This window comes from Lathyrus oleraceus, chromosome 3 (assembly GCF_024323335.1).
Source record: "Lathyrus oleraceus cultivar Zhongwan6 chromosome 3, CAAS_Psat_ZW6_1.0, whole genome shotgun sequence".
NCBI lineage: Eukaryota > Viridiplantae > Streptophyta > Magnoliopsida > Fabales > Fabaceae > Lathyrus > Lathyrus oleraceus.
Window position 1 is genome coordinate 994,408 of NC_066581.1, and position 19,096 is coordinate 1,013,503.

At 32.1% G+C, this 19,096-nt stretch overlaps 2 protein-coding genes across 2 annotated transcripts; one reads left to right on the forward strand and one right to left on the reverse strand.

Annotated features, from left to right (window-relative positions):
• The first annotated feature begins 8,462 nt into the window (after positions 1-8,462).
• LOC127132031 (pumilio homolog 23) lies at positions 8,463-14,512 on the forward strand. Its single transcript, XM_051060898.1, has 8 exons — positions 8,463-9,384; positions 9,646-9,813; positions 10,281-10,424; positions 10,643-10,762; positions 10,910-11,095; positions 12,924-13,072; positions 13,527-13,709; positions 13,926-14,512. Exons 1-8 carry the CDS (start codon positions 8,593-8,595, stop codon positions 14,362-14,364), a joined length of 2,181 nt encoding a protein of 726 aa, XP_050916855.1. The 5' UTR covers positions 8,463-8,592; the 3' UTR covers positions 14,365-14,512.
• A 1,176-nt stretch (positions 14,513-15,688) lies between these two features.
• On the reverse strand, positions 15,689-17,032 carry LOC127132032 (RING-H2 finger protein ATL3). The gene has a single exon (XM_051060899.1). The coding sequence runs from the start codon at positions 16,705-16,707 to the stop codon at positions 15,889-15,891; it is 819 nt and encodes a 272-aa protein (XP_050916856.1). The 5' UTR covers positions 16,708-17,032; the 3' UTR covers positions 15,689-15,888.
• Positions 17,033-19,096: the final 2,064 nt, after the last annotated feature.

Sequence of the window (19,096 nt, forward strand, 5' to 3'; positions counted from 1 at the left end):
GTTAATGGGTACTCCACGAAGCATGCTGAGGGACATGAGTGACCTATATGGAATTTGCCCATCCTACGTAACAGGATAAATGTCTACGGGCCCAATATTGAACTGGACAAGGATGACACGGTCTATGCCTTGTGTTCAATATACACATTTGGGCAAAATGGTAATTATACACATAAGTATTATCATAAAAGAATTTGTCAGATCACATGATATTTTCGTGTCTTTGGTAGTAGTGATGTATTGCTAGATACCACTCATTGTTTATTATGTTAAATACGTGATTTAATATAATTGCTAATGTCGCGAAAACCTACAGGGTCACACATAAAAGGACGGATTGATGAGAGGTAGAGTAAATAAGGAACACCGTAAGGTACGATGCACTTAAGTGAATTGTAAAACATCGTAAGGTACGGTGTACTTAAGTAGGATACGAAATATGGTAAGGTACCACGCGCTTAAGTGATTTTGGCATATCATAAGATATGAGCCACATACACTTAAGTGGGGTTTTTAGCTTGCAACCCATACAAGTGGTTCTATAAATAGAACCCTTGTGCAGAAGCATTTGTGTAGTTGAAATTTCGTTTCTCTCTCTCTCTCTCTCTCTCTCTCACTCAATGCCTTCATTCGTAGCAGCTAGCACTGAGATTGAAGGAATTCGTTCGTGTGGACTGAGTAGAGGCATTGTTACCATTCAACGTTCGTGATCACTCCTTAGATCCGCATCAAAGGTTGCAATCACCATAAGAGGTAACAATTCTATCACTGATCATGCTCATTCGTAATGATCACTACAGGAGAAATTTTTTAATTTCCGCTACGTTTTGGATTGCTATTCTCCTTCAGGTTGGTCCCCCTATTACAAAACCAGTTACTTTGATCCCTTACTTATTTTTATGGTCCCCATCCATTTTTGCGTAGGTGGCATTGATGAATAGGATTTAAAAATTATTTTTAATTACATGGAATCACTGATTAGGATAATTTATTTTTTAATGATGATTAAGATAATTTATTATTTAATATTTTTTATCTAACTAATTAATAAGTTTAGTTAAGTCTTTTTAAGAATTAACTAATTAAGTTTTTAATAAATTAGTTAATTAAAATTATGAAAAGTACTTTGAACCTTAAGTCCATTTAATTTCAGCATTAATCCAATATTCAAGTTTGTAAATAGTAGTATTATTGAGATATATAAACACTAACCAGTGGCGGAACTGAGGGGGGACGTGGGAAGGCCACGGCCACCCCTCAACTTTTTTTTTTAATTCATATATATTAAATTACTAAAACATCCTTATTTTAAATTAAAATTAATTTATCTTTTTTCTTTTTCATTCAAAGTTAGGTTAAAATACAGATAAGGTAAAAAGCTCCTACCTTTCCTTTCTTTCTCATATGGATTTGTTACCGGTACCGGAATCGGAACAGATTAAAGTGATTGACATCTAACAGGTAAAAAACTTTATTCATTCTTCTTTTATAAAAAATAACAAATTAAAGTGATTGTTTGATTTGTGTTTTTGAGATTTTTAGGATTCTTCTTTCTTGATGTGTTAAAATAATCTATATGAGGTTTATTAAGTCAATTCATAACACTGTAATTTACAAATATAGTTATACACTGTAATAACTAATAAGGTTTATTTAATCATTGTTGCTGCTAATTTCTAATAGTGAAGTTACCAGTATTTGAAAACAGATTAAAGTTGATTAATTAAGTTTATTAATTTTGTTCTCTTTTAATTTTTATGTTCTCTAAATTGATTTTTGGATCTGATATAATATTATGGGAAGAGTAAAGATGAATAATAGGAAAATTGATTCTTTTTTCAAAAGGAAAGCATGTGAAATTGAAAGAGAAGAGAGAGATGAAGAAATTATAATCCCGACATCCGAATCTGAAACAGTTCTTGAGAATCCAACAATTGAAGAGCATCATAGTTTTGAAAATTCTTTGGAACGCGATCCTGGAAAGCGTCCTCCGATTTGGCAATATCCACCAAATTAAGTGGATGCAATACGAAGAGCTTATCTAAAATGGGGTCCATATCAAATTCATTTAGAAAACTATCATTTGCCCGGTAACGAGGATCATCCGAGAAGGTTTCAACATACTTGGTTTAACATATTTCCATCATGGTTAGAATATTCACCATCTGAAGATGCCGCATATTGCTTACCATGTTACCTTTTTAGCAAAAAATTAAGTGGACGTCCCGGATCACTTGTCTTTATTTCTATGGGTTTTAGAAATTGGAAGAAAGTTAGGAATGGAAAATATTGTTCATTTCTTAAACACATAGGGAAGGATCCTTGCTCACCACACAACAATGCAATGAAAGCTTGTCAAGACTTGTTGAATCAAGATGGTCATATTAGAAATGTTATTCAAGTGCAAAGTTCAAGTCAAAGAATGAATAATCGGTTACGACTCAAGACTTCAATTGACACTGTTCGTTGGTTAACACTACAAGCTTGTGCTTTTAGGGGTCACGACGAAAGTAGCAAATCAAGAAATCAAGGTAACTTTCTTGAGTTATTGAAACTTTTAGCATCCTACAGTGATGAAGTTGCAAAAGTTGTGTTGGAAAATGCTCCACAAAATTGCAAGTATACTTCACATCAAATTCAAAAAGAGCTCTTGCAAATTCTTTCTAGTAGGGTGAAAAAGAGTATTCGTGAGGAAATTGGTGATTCCAAATTTTGTATCGTTGTTGATGAAGCTCGTGATGAGTCAAAAAAGGAACAAATGTCTCTTGTATTAAGATTTGTTGATAAAGTTGGTTTAATACAAGAGAGATTTTTTGATGTGGCACATGTTAAAGACACCACATCTTTAACTCTTAAGGAAGCAATATGTGATATACTTTCTCGACATAACCTTGATGTTTCTAACATTCGTGGCCAAGGGTATGATGGTGCTAGCAATACGAGAGGAGAATGGAATGGTTTACAAGCCCTCTTTATGAAGGATTGTCCTTATGCATACTATGTTCATTGTTTTGCTTATCGATTGCAACTTGCATTAGTTACATCATCAAGAGAAGTCAAACATGTTCATAAATTTTTTGAGAAGATGATCTTTATTATGAATGTTGTTTGTTCTTCTACAAAGCGTCATGATGAGTTACAAGTTGCCAAATTAGAAAAAATTGTTTATTTATTAGAGATTGATGAGATTGTAACTGGTAAAGGTGCAAATCAAGTTGGTACATTGAAACGAGCTGGAGATACTCGTTGGGGATCACATTACGATTCAATTTCTAGCTTGATAAACATGTATGAAGCAACTTGTTTAGTTTTAAAAAAAATTGCAAAAGATAGAGGGAGTTATGCTACACGTGGGGATGCAGATAGTTGTTACAATTACTTGAAGGCATTTGATTTTATATTTATTTTGCACTTGATGAAAGAAATCATGGGAATAACATATATGCTTTGTCAAGCCTTACAAAAAAAAATCAAGATGTAGTTAATGTTATGAACTTGGTTCGTTCAACAAAACATCTTATTCAAGGTTTGAGAGAAAATGGTTGGGATATATTGTTTACTAAAGTGGTATCTTTTTGTGAAAAGCATGGTATTGAGATTCCTGATCTTAATGATGTTCATTCAACAACAAGATTTGGACGCTCCCGTCTTGAAGAGAATCAAGTCACAATTCAATATTACTTTAAAGTTGAAATCTTTTTCACTACCATTGACAAACAATTACAAGAGTTGAATAGCAGATTCAGTGAACAGACAATGAATTTGTTAACTCTTTCTTGTTCTTTATCTCCTAAGGATGGATATAAAGTTTTTAGCATTGATACTATTTGTTCTTTAGTTGAAAAATATTATCTTATGGATTTTAGTGATCAAGAGAAGAATAATTTGCAATTTCAACTCCAACATTTTCTATTTGTTGCTCGTCAAGCATCAAACTTGAATAATTTATCAACTACTCAAGAACTATGTTCATGTTTGGTTGCATTTGGACATGCTGAAACTTACTTCTTGATTGATAGACTACTTCGTCTTATCATGACTCTTCCCATTTCTACGACCACAACTGAGATGTCTTTTTCAGCAATGAAAATTATTAAGACTAAGTTGAGAAACAAAATGGATGATGGGTTTCTTGGAGATAGCATGACAGTATATATTGAAAGAGAGATTAGTGCAAGCATTAGTTCGGAGTCAATTATTGACGATTTCAAGTCACTCGGAACGCGTAAAGCATTACTTTAAGGTAGTTTTAAGTCATGTAATTTAAATTTTTAGTAATTAACTTTGTATTTATTTTAACTTTAATATTTTATTTAAAATACTATTTACATTTTATTTATAATCTTTATTTTACGTTAGCGTCCATCCCAAATTTTTTTATCTGGTTCCGCCAGTGACACTAACTAAATTTATTAAAACTTCAATGTTAGACTTTAATGAGAAATAAAACTCACACTACATATGTAACCTTGTTTCTTTTCAATCTAATTGCACTATCTCCATCTCCGTCTTCCACAATCATTTTTGTTTGTGTCTGAGACATTTCTTTAAAGGAAGAATTCCAATTTAGAAAATGTTGGCACAAATATATCCCAGGAATGATGTGTTGCTTATTTTTTCCATTAAAGGATGTAGATGGTTCAAAATGAAATCAAATACAAATGCAATACCGTATCATTTATATTTCTCTTTAAAGTATCACCTTAAGAAGCATAGGCACAACTATCCACATTAGTGACACAAATTGAAGATGGGCCTTGATGCCCTCATAAACAAGCTCAACCACAATATTTAATGTGTTTTTAGTGGATAGCCTTTTGATTATCCAGTATCACCATAAAAGAAACATGAAAATAGTCTCATATCTCATATTCTCAATCATCATAATTGAGTTGTGATGTGGTGGTGCATGGAATTTCAGACAAAATATTCCATGCTGCAAGGAAATAAATTACAAATTTGCATATCTGCTACCATTTGGCAAAGATCGAAAGTCTCTTCTTTAAATCTTGCATTTTCTGAGATAACTCTGTTATGATTAAATTATATGGGGAATGGTAATTAGGATCACAAACCAACTTTCCGATGTAGCCACGAAGACAATGATCTTATTGAAGAAGTAAGAAAGATGTTGAGAAGGCTAATTGAAATTATATATAAAATTATAAGAGGAGTATTTAAAACGGAGATATTAAAATTAGATAGAAAAGAAACAAGATTGTAGGTGTAGTGTGAGTTTTGTTTCTCATACTACACCTAATAAACTTGAATACGGTACTAATGTTGAAATGAAACGGGCTTAAGATCCAAAGTATTTTTAATAATTTTAATTAATTAATTTTTAAAAAGATTTAATTAAAATTATTAATTAATTAGATATAAAAAATAATAAATCATCCTAATCATCATTAAAAAATTATTAACAAATAAATTATCCTAATCAGACTTCACCTAATTAAAAATAATTTTTAAATTTTAGTAATCACTTCCTCCTACGCAAAAGTGGAGGAGGTGTCTCCTACGCAAAAGTGAAGGGGGTGTCTCCTACATAAAAGTGGAGGGAGACCACACAAATCCAAAGGCCATCAAAATAACTGGTTTTGTAATAGGGAAACCAATGATTTAAAACGTCCAAACCTAGAGGACCAAAAGTGCATTTAAGCCAATGTCATATTATCAATATCCTCAATTATGTCCCATTGTTTCATTTTAATTTTCTATTTCCCTTTTCTTTTTATTCATGTAATATTTTTTTCTTTCTGTTATATCTATAAATCGAATTAAATGCATATAAATCTTTGTAGAATCCTTAATATATTTCTTTGTTCTCTTTTTGATATTTTATAATTAATTATAATAATAATTTTGTTAATTAATCATATTATATGTTGATATTAAAATTAAGAAATAGATATTAGCAATGTAACTTTATTTTTTTCTCTTAAATTAAGTATAAATTCTACTAAATTATTAAATTTAATTTATACATGTTTAACAAATTTTTAACATTTATGAATTGAATAATGGATTATAAAGACATAAATCAAATTAGAAGAATAAAGACATATTTAATTTTAATTTGTACATATTTAACGAGACATAAATCAAATTAATTTTTTTTTAATAATTAAAGGGTGGAAAACAAAAAATATACTTTAACAATCTATTGATTTATTGATGTATTAGCTTTATATTTTTAATTAATATTTTATATTATTTACTTTCATATTTAATCATATTCATAAAATATATAATATTTTATATTATTTACTTTAATATACAATCAATTTCTATAAAGCCTATGTTTTAATCTGTCTCTTGTGCACATGGCATCCATGTAACATTAGGGGGGACAAAACGGATCGGGTCGTTGGACATACTCGTTTTGTCCGCACTTTAGTGCAGAGCGAGACGAAGATTTAGACTCACACCCTCTAATGTGTCCGTTCTGTCCCGCCCTATTTTTTTTTGCGGACTTTTGCGGACACATGCATTTACATAATTTTTTGTATTTTTAGATTTAAAGAGTATAGAGTCCGCGGACTTTTCCCATTCGACCCTCACTTTTTTGAGGGACGAATTTAAATTTTAGGCTCACATCTTCAACTACGACCCTTCCGCACCGTTTTTTTACGGACTTTTGTGTGGCGGATCTAAACAGGACGGCATGCCCGTTTGCCACCCATATGTAATATTGCAACAATTAAATCTCCAAAATTTGTGTTGCAATAATTAAATATCGAAAGCTTGTGTTGCAATAATATTCACTTTAATTCTCCTAAAATAAAGAAATTTCAGAAAAAGATATATTTACATTTCCAATTGATTAATCATGATATTTAGAAGACAAATATAATTTCGAGTCACTTCATCAACTAACAAATTGATAAGTGTTGGAATTCTGAAGCACAAAAGGTGTTAAAACATTAGTGTAAATCAAATACATTACACACATGATAAAGCGAAAATAACTTAAGAAACATACTTCAATTGACTCAACTGATATCATATTTTTCCCCATTTACATTTTTATGTATTTATATTTATTTCAAAAAAGTTTGATAAAAAGGAGGGTCAATAAGCGCCCCTATTAATAACTCATTATTATTAGAGCAGCAAGGATAACGAGTCTCCTATGTTTAGAGTGTATCATATATGTTTGTCTAATTTATTTTTTTAAATTAATATTTTATATTATTCATTTAATATTTAATTAAATCAATAATATATATATATATATATATATATATATATATATATATATATATATATATATATAATTAATTATAATATTTATTTATTGTTAGTGCATTAAGATATATGTTCTATAGAAATATATGTTCCATATCTTTAGGGTCTATAAGTATACAGACATGAAATCTGCAATTATAAGACTTAGATACCATTATATCCCTTGTACACATTTCTTAATATATGAATCTGAAATTATATCTCCTGCACACCATTTAATAGTTTGATATGCAATATTCTGTCTAACTGCATAGATAAATAGACATTATAATCAATATTATAATACTCATAAGAATTAATTATAATATTTATTTATTAATTTAAATTGTATTCTTAATATATATAAAATAATTTAAATAATTTATACACTTTATTTTTTTAAATTATTTCTATATGAAAAACAGAACTACTATAAAAAAATTATATTAACATATTCTTTAAATTTTTTTACATCAAACACTTATTAATAAGGACTCAAAAATTTTCAACTTATTATAATCTTTAATTAACATAAAAATAATAATTCATTATTCTCTCTTATATCTTCTCAATCATCAAACAACCTTAAACGAGTGTCTATTTTGTGGATACAAATGTAATTATCGGGAATGTGATATTGAATTTTACATATTTCATTGTTTTAAGTTATTATAATTTATGGTTGATTACTATTTATTCTTAGGAATATGTTTCGTTCATGAATTTCTTCATATTTATTCTTATAGATCAAATGAAGAGAATCTTATAATCCCGTGTGAATATAAAATAACCAACCATAATTTCTCACGTTATTTTTATCACATTTAATTTTTAAAATTTAATTCAAATAAAACTTAAAAATATTTCTGATTTTTTTTTTCATTTGTCAAACACATTAATGAAAATAAAGTTTTCGACAATAATATTCCTAAAAATGATATTGTAAGGTTTATAATTTTAATCCATCAAACGAACACACCCTAATTATCTATTTTTATTTTAAATGAATAATAAATTATTAATTATAAATGAAATATAGAGAAATAATATTAAGACATTTAATATATTTCTGTCTCATTTGAAAACATAAGAATGTAAATTGTTTTTAAAATTAATATTTTACACTTTATTTTTAATTGTGTTAAAAATATATTATTATTTTTTATAAAATAAAAATCATAAATCATTTGTATTTTATATAAAAAATCATATTAATATATGACATTTTAAAATAGGTGTACCTTGCATCTGTCTGCGTCTTGTTAAGCTTAAGAACAATAGATAGATGTTAAACCCTAAAAAGACAAGGTGAAAAAGGGCGGCGATAGAGTGGTGCGGCAGCGTTAATCAGTTTCAGAGAAAATGGTTTCTGTGGGTTCAAAAGCATTACCATCCAGAAGCTCTTCCTCGACGGGGAAGAACAAGTGTAAGAAGCCTAAGAAGGGTTCTACTGATGATTATCATGATACCACCACCGCCTATTCCACTATTAGGAAACAGGTCGACCCTGAAACAACTAAATACTTGTCTGAAATCGCCAATCTATTTGAAAGCGATGGAGTTGAATTCGAAGAACGTTCACTCATATGTGCCAATGCCCTAGAAGAAACCAAGGGAAAAGAATTTGAAATCGCAACTGATTATATTCTCAGCCACACTTTGGAAACTATCCTCCAAGGCTCTGATGTTGACACCCTTTGTTCTTTCCTTCACACCAGTGCCAAACAATTTCCCTTCATTGCCATGGATAGATCAGGTTCTCATGTTGCACAAACAGCCATCAACTCTCTTGCTTCTCATCTTCAATACGACCCTCAAGTTCACCCTCTCGTTGAGGAGGCTTTAACCGTCATTTGCAAGGTCATTGCTGCCAATTCCCTGGATGTTATGTGTAACTGTTACGGCTCCCATGTGCTAAGGACTCTTCTTTGTCTCTTGAAAGGAGTGCCCTTAGATAAGTCTGGATACTATTTGTCTAAATCAACTACTGCACTTGCGGAACGATTGAATTTCAAACAGTTTTCTTCAAATAAAGATGGTTTTCTCCCTGGTTTCCCTAATTTATTGAATTCACTTGTGTCGGAGATGTTTAAACATTCTAGAAAGTGGATCAAGGATTTACAACTTGACCAATTTAGCAGCTTGGTTTTTCAGGTACGTGTTTCTCCATATTAATGTCTATTGACTTGGGTTCATGTTCTAGACCATGTCTGGTGTTGGATATTGTGTGCCCTTGATAACTTGAGGAACCTTCTTTGCCATATAGCCTTTTTGTTCATACTGTAAAGACAACACATTTCAAAGTTCATTAGTAACTTTTTTTTTTACCTGTTGGGTTAATCCATTTTCTGTGGTTTTATATTGTACATAGCTTCTGTTTCCTTTCATCTCACAATTTTCTTCAATGAATGACAGACAACTCTAAGGGTGCTGGTAGGCAATGATGAACTGCTGTTAGATGTCATTCCTATCCTTCTTGGCTGCAAGAATAAGAGCAATGCAGACGGGAATTTTATAGAGAGTACAGTGGTGCCGGGGCTCAAGCATTTGTTTAAAGAACCTGGCTTTAGCCATCTAATGGAGGTGAGCAACCTTTACAAGGGAAGAGATTGCTAAAAATACAAAGACAAGTTTTTAATAGAAACTTATATATAATTAGCTTATTCTTATGTTTTAAAGTTTTTTTCTTTCATAAAGATAACCACTTGTTCCTTTCTAACTGCCTGTTGTATTTACGTGTACTTTGTTTCTTAATAGTTTTATAACATATAAGCGAACTAGTATTATATTTTTTCAAAATAACCCTTCAACAAATGGAATCTAAAAGAAAGTTTGGCATTCTAAGTAACTGGGTCAAATTTTTCTTGCCTCGAAAATGGTCTAACCATTAGATATATCATGCTTGTAAATTGTTCTCTGATATTTCATACAACCTGTGTAATGCCTATTTTCACGGGTCATTATATACCTGCATTTCTTTATGGCGGCATCAGTGAAGTTCTATTTCTAAATAGCTTTTGAGCTAATCAATTTTCCTAAATGTTTTACAGGTTGTTTTGGAAGTGTCTCCCGTGGCTTTGTTCAATGAATTATTCACAAAAGTATTCAGGAGTTCCTTGTTAGAGTTATCATCTCATCAACATGGAAACTTTGTTGTTCAAGCATTGATTTCTCATGCAAGCGATCAAGATCTGGTATTATGCGTAGTTTCTTTTGCGTCTGAATATGTCGGCAATTGGTTTAGTTTTGATCTTAATGCTGGCCACCAGTTGATTTTGTCCAGTGTTGAATTGATTGGATTATATTGCATGTGTCTATGGCATATTTTTTGAATGGCATCTATTTTGTGTAAAATCTTCACTTTGCAAAATGCTACCCCATTTTTGTTTTAACCTTTTCAATGCTTTGGTAGATGGAGCTGATCTGGGATGAACTTGGGCCAAATATGGAGGATCTTTTCCAAATGGGAAGGCCAGGAGTGGTTGCTTCACTTATTGCTGCATGTGAAAGGCTTCACATTAATGAACAGAAGGTTTGCAATTAAGTTACTGTATCTAGGATTAGTGGATTCCTATATACTTAGAATTAATTTGACTGCATACTGAAGTTATTTTACTTTCTTCATTTTGTTCCACATCTTTGTGAAAAGCTTAATTGCCTTTTGTTCCTTTTATGGCAGTGTTGTCAAATGCTTGCTAAAACAGTGTGTTTAGCAGATGAGAATTCAAAATGGATTGTTCCACGACTACTATTTCTTGATAGCTATTTCACTTGTGAAGATAAGTCCAACTGGACCTGGCAAAGTGGAGCCAAAATGAATGTCATGGGGTCTCTGATTCTGCAGACAATATTCCGGTTAAACAGTGTAAGCAATTTTGTTGAACTCTAGAAATTTCTAAGATTAGCTGTAAGACTTCCATCCCCAATTACAACCTAGAAATTTGGATTAATAAGTCCTGTCCACTGAACTGTGGGAAAGTAACTATTTACATTGAATATGAGTAGGGTTTAAGGGTAATTAAATATAGGAGACATTTGTTTTCATTTTCGAGTTTGTTGCAATCTTTTGTTGTTGCTTTGCTTGGCACGTTAGGTTAGATCGTAGATTTGATGTTAGACTCATAATTGTTGAACTCTAGAGTTAACTTGGAATTACCAAACCAATTTATGTTAAGCTGGGTAGTATACAAAACATTAACTTCAAAGTTGTAGGACTCTATTCCACGTATGCATCTAACATTCCAACATGGATGCACCTGCAAGGAGGTGAGTGAGCCATCGGAGTGTCAGCCCCATAACTCCCAACATATATAAGAGACTTGAATTTAGAGAGATTTCAAGAGTTTACGTAGACTCTTAGGTTTGTCAACCTTGGTTGAATTTATTCCAGAGGCACAGAGATGTGTGATGTATTGCTCCAACAAAAATATCTTCGACTACTGTCTACTATACAATATGAAAATACGAGGAGCTTCAAGTGGTGTTGTAGCCTTTAAAATTTTTGGAAGCTTAGTGTTTGGGGTTAGGGCAAGGGATTTTCCAGGTTAGAGATGGTTTGTTATTCGTGTACATTTCTATGTAAGATGGTAATGCAAATTCAGATATCTGGTAGCTTGGTGAGTTTTTTATATTATTATGAATTCTGATTGATGGGTTGTCAAAAGTGGCAAGATAGCGCCACAAATGTGTAGTAGTGCAGAGCGGGTGGCGGCCACCACGGAGCCCCCTATGTGTTGTAGTATAGCGGTGTGGCCAGAGCAGTGGGTGATGTGGTGCAGAAATGCAGAAAAAATCACATATGGTACGACACTTCAGGGTCGAACCAGAGGATGAAGGAGAAATGTAATTAAGAAAGGAATTTGCATAAATTCTATTCTAATCTCGATTTTCCAACCAGATTTGCATTCTCGGGCTTAAGGCTTCTTTCTCTGCTCCTGTGGTTGTGTGCGGCACAAATGTCTTGCTACAGACCAATATTACTAAACACACTTGTAAGGGAGAATAAGAATACCGGGCCCTTAAGGTTTAATCCAAAGAAAAATACAATTTAAGTAAGAGGCATCATAAAAAGTTTGGCCTTTGAGTTCCTTAGGCTTTTAGATCAATATTTGAATAGAAAAAATGAACTAGTCATATAGTAATAGGACTATGATCAGTAATAGAACTTTTATTGACTGCAGGGAATAAACCCTTTCAGTACACAAAGGAATTCATTTCCAAGATATCTAAGATGAAATGAGGAATCTGAGTCCTCCCAATTAAATTCTTATTATGCATAAGTGACTAAACTAACTCATTGACTCATTCACCCTCTATTAGTAAGCTCAGCCTAACAACTTCCCTAACAATTAATTACTGGCAATTACAATTTACTAATCAGTTATATAATTATGTTAATACCTTCCTATCCTGTTTCTTCCTTACGTAAACTTGTTTAGTAGGAGGTTTCCTATTTCTATCCTAAAGCTAATAGTAAAATAAATATGCTTATTATGGGAGTCGGTGTAAACACTACCATATATTTCTAATCCTGGTTATATTACTCAAACATGCGGTGCTTTTAAACCTATCTGTGTGCAAGGTAGAATGCCTACAAAAGTACCAGGTTTCCCATTTATAACTTGATTTCGTGTATTGATTACAAAATGTTATTCATGTGTTGTATTTCGTTGTCTTTCATTTTATTTTTACAGGAATATACAAAACCTTTTATCACCAGTATAACATCCATGGACACGGCTCATGTTCTCGAAGTGGTGAAAAATGCTAGAGGATCACATGTTATTGAGGCTTTTTTGAGTTCAGGTGCTCCTGGGAAACAGAAGCGCAGATTGGTTTCGAAGTATGTCTTTCAAGTTTCAACTATATTTCTTGTATTTGCGTTCTCTGAATTTTTTATTTAAGCTGAAGGAATAAATGAAATTAAAAGCCAAAATCATTCAATATATGTTTTATTACTTTAGAAAACCTATCACAAATACACACACATTATATGAGAACAATTATTTGGTTGAAATCTAAGTATATTTCATTTGTAGTCACAGTTTAACCTTTGTGATTTAAGATTCTTTGGATATTATTTCTTGAGTTTTGACTAGCACTAAATAATTAGCTATTAAAATTGTTTCTGAATTTTAGAGGGTGTTAAAATATTCAGACCTAAGTTGGGTGTATTTTTTTTCTCATAGTTTTTAGCTACCTTTTTCTAAACTCCAGCAAGGTGAAAATATCCCGAAATTTATTACGATGTAATAGATTTCAAGAGTATTGAGTGTCTATTGTAACTTGTTTTGTAGACTACAGAAGCATTTTGGAGAGGTTGCACTCCACTCATCAGGTGCTTTTACCATTGAAAAGTGCTTCACTGCCTGTAATCTATCGCTAAGAGAGACTATAGTGTCTGAACTATTGGCTGTGCATAGTGAGCTTTCCAAGGCAAAGCAGGGCTCTTACCTATTGAGGAGATTAGATGTTGATGGGTATGTTGTTGGCTATTTTCTGTATTGTGGAATTTCCATATCTATTACTTTCTGTTGAATAATTTTGACCCTTTGGTCTCCAAATAAATAGATATAGAAACAAGATCATATAACAGGGCTCAGGCCTTTTCTGTTCATACCTTAAGTTTATGAACTACAGTCTCACTTATGATAAACCGACGCAGTAATACCGTCTCCTTTGGTTTATTGCAACAGATTTGCTGCAAGTCCAGATCATTGGAGGTCAAAGCAAGTATCAAAAGAATCTACTTATAAAGATTTTTATGCTACGTTTGGCTCCGGCGATACAAGATCAGCCAAAAATGATGGTTTTCTTGCTGACGCTTCAAATAGTAAATCTAATCCAAATAATGTGAAGGAAATGAGAAAAGAAATTGACCAATCACTTGGTTCTTCATCATTTCTGAGCACGGATAGCTTGAACAAAAAAGCAAAGAAAAACAAGAAAAATGCTGAGATAGGTGGAAATGAAGATGACTCTAGTAGGAAAAAGAAAAGGTCTAAGAAAGAAAAGGTTGAGAGTGGATATGATATTGCTGCTACTGAGGTAGACAGGAAAAGTGCAAAGAAACGACATAGAAACCGTGAAGTATCGGAGGGTTCAGGGAAGAAATTAAAGAAATCAGATGAGTAGAGTAGAAGACAATTTTGTTTATTGAATTTAAAGGAAAATGATGGCATTAAGGATGGCTAATTTATTTCCGTTTTTCTAGTAGTTTTGTACCATTTACCACCTGTTGTAAACAATTAGTTACTGCAAAATATAGAAAATTTTCCTCCAATGAATCCCCATGAGTGTGTACAACTTTGCTTCAAATCTGGAGATTATTCTGACTTGTCCAGATTAAAAAATACAAATATTATTATAGATTGAATAAGTACATAACATAACTGAATACAAGCTTGGTTAGCAAAACTGTAAAAATACAATGTAAATTGCAGTGCATACAGCCATTGGCACTTGCCTTTTGTTCAAACGAAATGAAAGAAATAAGAGAAGTTTGGATATTGCTTGTTATCTTTCAAGACTTGTTTTGAAGGATTGGACTTGCGATGGAAATATAATTTAGGTATAGTTTGGATCAGTGGTTTGCTCAGTATTAGTGATTAGCCACATGATGCTTACCTATAAGCTCTAACTTTTTCCTTATTTATAGTATTCTATGATACTCTACCAAAAGGAAAGAAAGACCAAAAACAAGAATGACCTTATCATATTATTTTAATCCTAATGTTAATTATGAAATCGTTTTGAGCCACATGACGGGCAAATATCCTCTACCTTTTAGGTGGATAGGATTTTCATAAAATAGGAGAGATAACGATGTTTAAAATGAAGAAAAAAGATGTATGAGAAAACAAATTAAGATAAAGAAATTGGCAAAAAGACCGTAAGTCACGGTAACAATATTTTTTTTTATTACAACAGTCATGCATCATTTCTAGAGCTAGAGATAGTAATTTGTTCAATTGAGTATTTACAAAAATATCCCTAATAAATAGCATTTTATTATATATCTGCATAATATATATTTATATATTTTAATTTATATTATTATATAAAATTAAATTCTTATCAATTTTTCAAAACACATAATTCTAAATTACGATGTATTTCATAATTCAATAATAAATTCTTTTAAAAATATTTTTAAAAACTTAAAATAATATGTTGTTTTATACTTTATATATATTTTTTATTTTAAATATAAAAAACGGATACGATACAACATTTACATATTCATAGTGTACGAGTATGAGTGTCAGTGTTATACCCAAGAGAATATGGATTCGGAAATGAGAATTTTTTTCGACGGAATACGAGGACAAATACTATAATACTCTGTCCAAATCAAGTTCATTGCAATCATTTCAAATAATTTTGTATTGTACCATGATGATTGATTTGGGTGGAAAACTATTGAATTATTGAATGGATTATTATTGATGATACTTGATTGAATTAAATGATTTAATAAGTTATTTCATCCAAGTGTGGTATAAACAAGTTTGTAAATAAAGAAAAAAGTGGATTAATTGCCGCTGCCTGAATTGGGGCGGGCGTATATATACACACAGAAGCAGTTGAAAAATAATAATAATAAGAATAATGAATTGGTAAAATTAGAGCTTCACGCTATATATATGTATAGGTAGCTCAGCTGTGTCCTGCTGCTGATTCCTTTGGTAGAGATGTAGTAGCAGCAGCAGCAGTTGGACTCCATGGATTTAGTCTGCTGTTGCTTAAAAGCCTCTTCAACGACCTTAATCTTCCTCCTCCTCCTCCTCCGGTGGGCGAGGATGAAGATGATGATGAACTAGTTGCCTCATTGTGATTGGGTATATCAATCCTCAACATTCCATCCTCACTTGTTCCCTCGGATGAAGAGGAAGAAGAAGAACAATTGTTTTGTTCCGAAGTAGAAGAGATAGTTTGGTCGTGGTTTCCCCATATCAAAACATTTGTGGGAAAAGCAGCAGCAGAGGATGGTTGTATTTCAACTACTAGGGAAGAGGAAGGAGAGGCGGCTAGTGTTGTTCTGCAAAGAGGGCAGGTTGAATGAGATTGGAACCACATATCGATGCAATCTATATGAAACCTGTGATTGCATTTAGGCAAAACCCTCACTTTTTCTCCTTCAACTAGTTCAGATAGACAAACTGAACACTCCAAATCCAAACCATCTTTTTCCGAATTGAATACCGATACCGGCAGGGAGTTGAGTATCAAAGGATCAAGACCTCCTTCTCCAAGAACGGCACCCTGTTGACCATGGCGGCGGCGGCGTCGGGATTGGGAATTGTTGTCTGCCTGACTATTATGGGACCACCAGAATCCCTTTGCAAAAAGATGGAAGAAAAGAAAAATAACAACAAACATGAAGAGAATAACGATGATAACAACCATGACCTTGCCGGTTATATCAACGGCTGTGGATTGACTCAGATTATCACCGGTGGCGGACAAGTCAGACATTATAGTTGCTTCTTAGAAGAGAGACAGAGAGATAGATAGTTTGTGTTTGAATGATGAGAAAGGAATTTTGGAGGTTATAATAAAAAGAGGAAGGAGGGAGAGAGTTGATTTAAACCTCCCTCCCTCCACATTGGACTTTTGACTAAGTATTCACCAAGACAACGTGATGTCATTCACTTCAATTCATCAAAATTTCCTTTCTCTTTCTATCAAGCTTCCGAGATACTGTATTTCTTTATTACTAGTTTCATTTTGAAGACAAAGTCAGACTATCAATGTATCTCTACTAGTCAACAATGTATCTTTCTTCTTCTTCTTCTTGCTCCCGACTTTACCACAAAACCTACCAATTCATTTTATTCAACTTCCTATTTTTTCTAGATAACCAACTATAGGACCCCACAATGTCTGCTTTTCCTCCCCTAACTAATTCTATATTACCATAATGCTCCACCTATTTTCACACAGACTCAACCACGTCACACTATACGTCATTTAACAATATTCCATTCATTATGTATAATCTATTTCTAATTCTTATCAATTTATAAACTCAAAAACTAACTCATCCATATCTTCTTTTATTATAAATCCTTTTTTTAAAGAGAAAAGCATAACTAATAGGATTCATGATTCATGTCAATTTGTGTTTACTACCTAAACTAACATGGAATTCGCTCCGGTCAAAAACGAATGATACAATTCTTATCACCCAGCTCTAAATAGTAAATAAAGACTTGTGTCTAAATAAATAAGAAAATGATATTTTCATACTGACTTGTACACTTATACCTCTTCAGGTATATGTTGAACAATAAAATATTATAATAATATATTATTTTTTTAAAAATATATATCTTTTTAATTTTTTATTTATTATTCGAACGTTTATTAATCAATTTTATAAATTTTTTTACCAACTGTTAACCAAAACGTTTATTAACTAATTTCATAGTTTCATTCATCAATTTTTTATTTTTTATTAACCAATTTTGATTTATTAATAAAAATTATTTTTATATTTGAACGTTTATTAATCAACTTTGTCACTTCATTAATCAATATTTTATATTTAATTAATAATTTTTTTCACTACTTTAATTAATTATTCACGCGCACTGTTCATAGACATTATTCACACGTACGTACTATTCATAATATATATTATTTTAATTTTAAAAATATACTATTCATCGAACTGTTGTAATTTATTAAATACAAGTGTGTTCCAAAATAATAAATGGTGGAAGTGAGTTAATGCTAATAAATGCATGAGATAACTCTTCATGAATTTTGAATTTTGAATTTTGAATTCGGAGATTGCAACTCTTCATGAGATGTTGCAAAGGCGAAACCATGCAACTGTTGATGAAACATGTTGCAGGCCAACCATTATGATTATTGGAAAAGGACATTGCTTCACCAAGGGTCACTACCTTGTGAAACAATATCAACATGGCCTATAAAAACATAAATTCAGATTCAGAATATAATACACAAAATCCGAAAATCCTCTAAATAATTCCAAACGCTCTTCGCTGCATTCGGGTTTTCGTTGGTCTTGCGCAAACTCGATAAGGATGAATTATCCTGGGTATTCCTGCATCAGAACTCTAAGACAATCGAGTGCTTGAAATACTATAAGGAAAGTGTTGCATTCACGATTCAAGCCTGGATCCCTTTAATCTTTCCGAACTTTCTAACAGTCTTATAGTATCTCAAATCATGGCCACCAACGCTTCTGTTTCAAGCATCAAACTGATGAACCAAGACCTTGTTAAGTTAGATCGTTTCGATGGAACAAACGATACCCGCTGGCAAGACAAAATGACCTTTCTCTTGACCGCCATGAAAATTCAATATGTCTTGGATCCTGATCTGGAGACAATTCCAGAACTAATTGAGAATGACACTGATGAAGTAAAAAAGGAGAGAAGGAAACGAAAAGAAGATGAACTGCTTTATCGTGGACACATCTTGAATACATTATCTGATCGTCTCTATGATCTATACACCAATACTGCATCCGCAAAGGAAATTTGGAACGCACTCGAATTCAAATTCAAGGCCGAAGAAGAAGGTACGAAAAAGTTTTTAATATCTAAATACTTTGATTTTAAGATGTTAGATTCCAAGCCGATTCTTGCACAAGTACACGAGTTACAAGTTCTCGTGAATAAAATAAAAGCCGTGAAAATTGACATTCCTGAAGCATTCCAAGTCGGTGCAATAATAGCAAAATTGCCACCTTCGTGGAAAGGATATAGAAAGAAATTGCTGCATAGTTCTGAGGACTTTTCTTTGGAGAAACTTCAGAAACACCTTCGTATCGAGGAGGAAACGAAGGATCGAGAAAAAACTGAGTCTGCTGGATTTACTAAAGCAAATG

Coding starts and splice junctions, on each gene's coding strand:
- LOC127132031 (XM_051060898.1), top strand. CDS start 8,593: ATGGTTTCTGTGGGTTCAAAAGCATTACCATCCAGAAGCTCTTCCTCG. Junction 10,763..10,909: donor TTCACATTAATGAACAGAAG/GTTTGCAATTAA, acceptor CTTTTATGGCAG/TGTTGTCAAATGCTTGCTAA. Junction 13,710..13,925: donor AGGAGATTAGATGTTGATGG/GTATGTTGTTGG, acceptor TTATTGCAACAG/ATTTGCTGCAAGTCCAGATC.
- LOC127132032 (XM_051060899.1), bottom strand. CDS start 16,707: ATGTCTGACTTGTCCGCCACCGGTGATAATCTGAGTCAATCCACAGCC.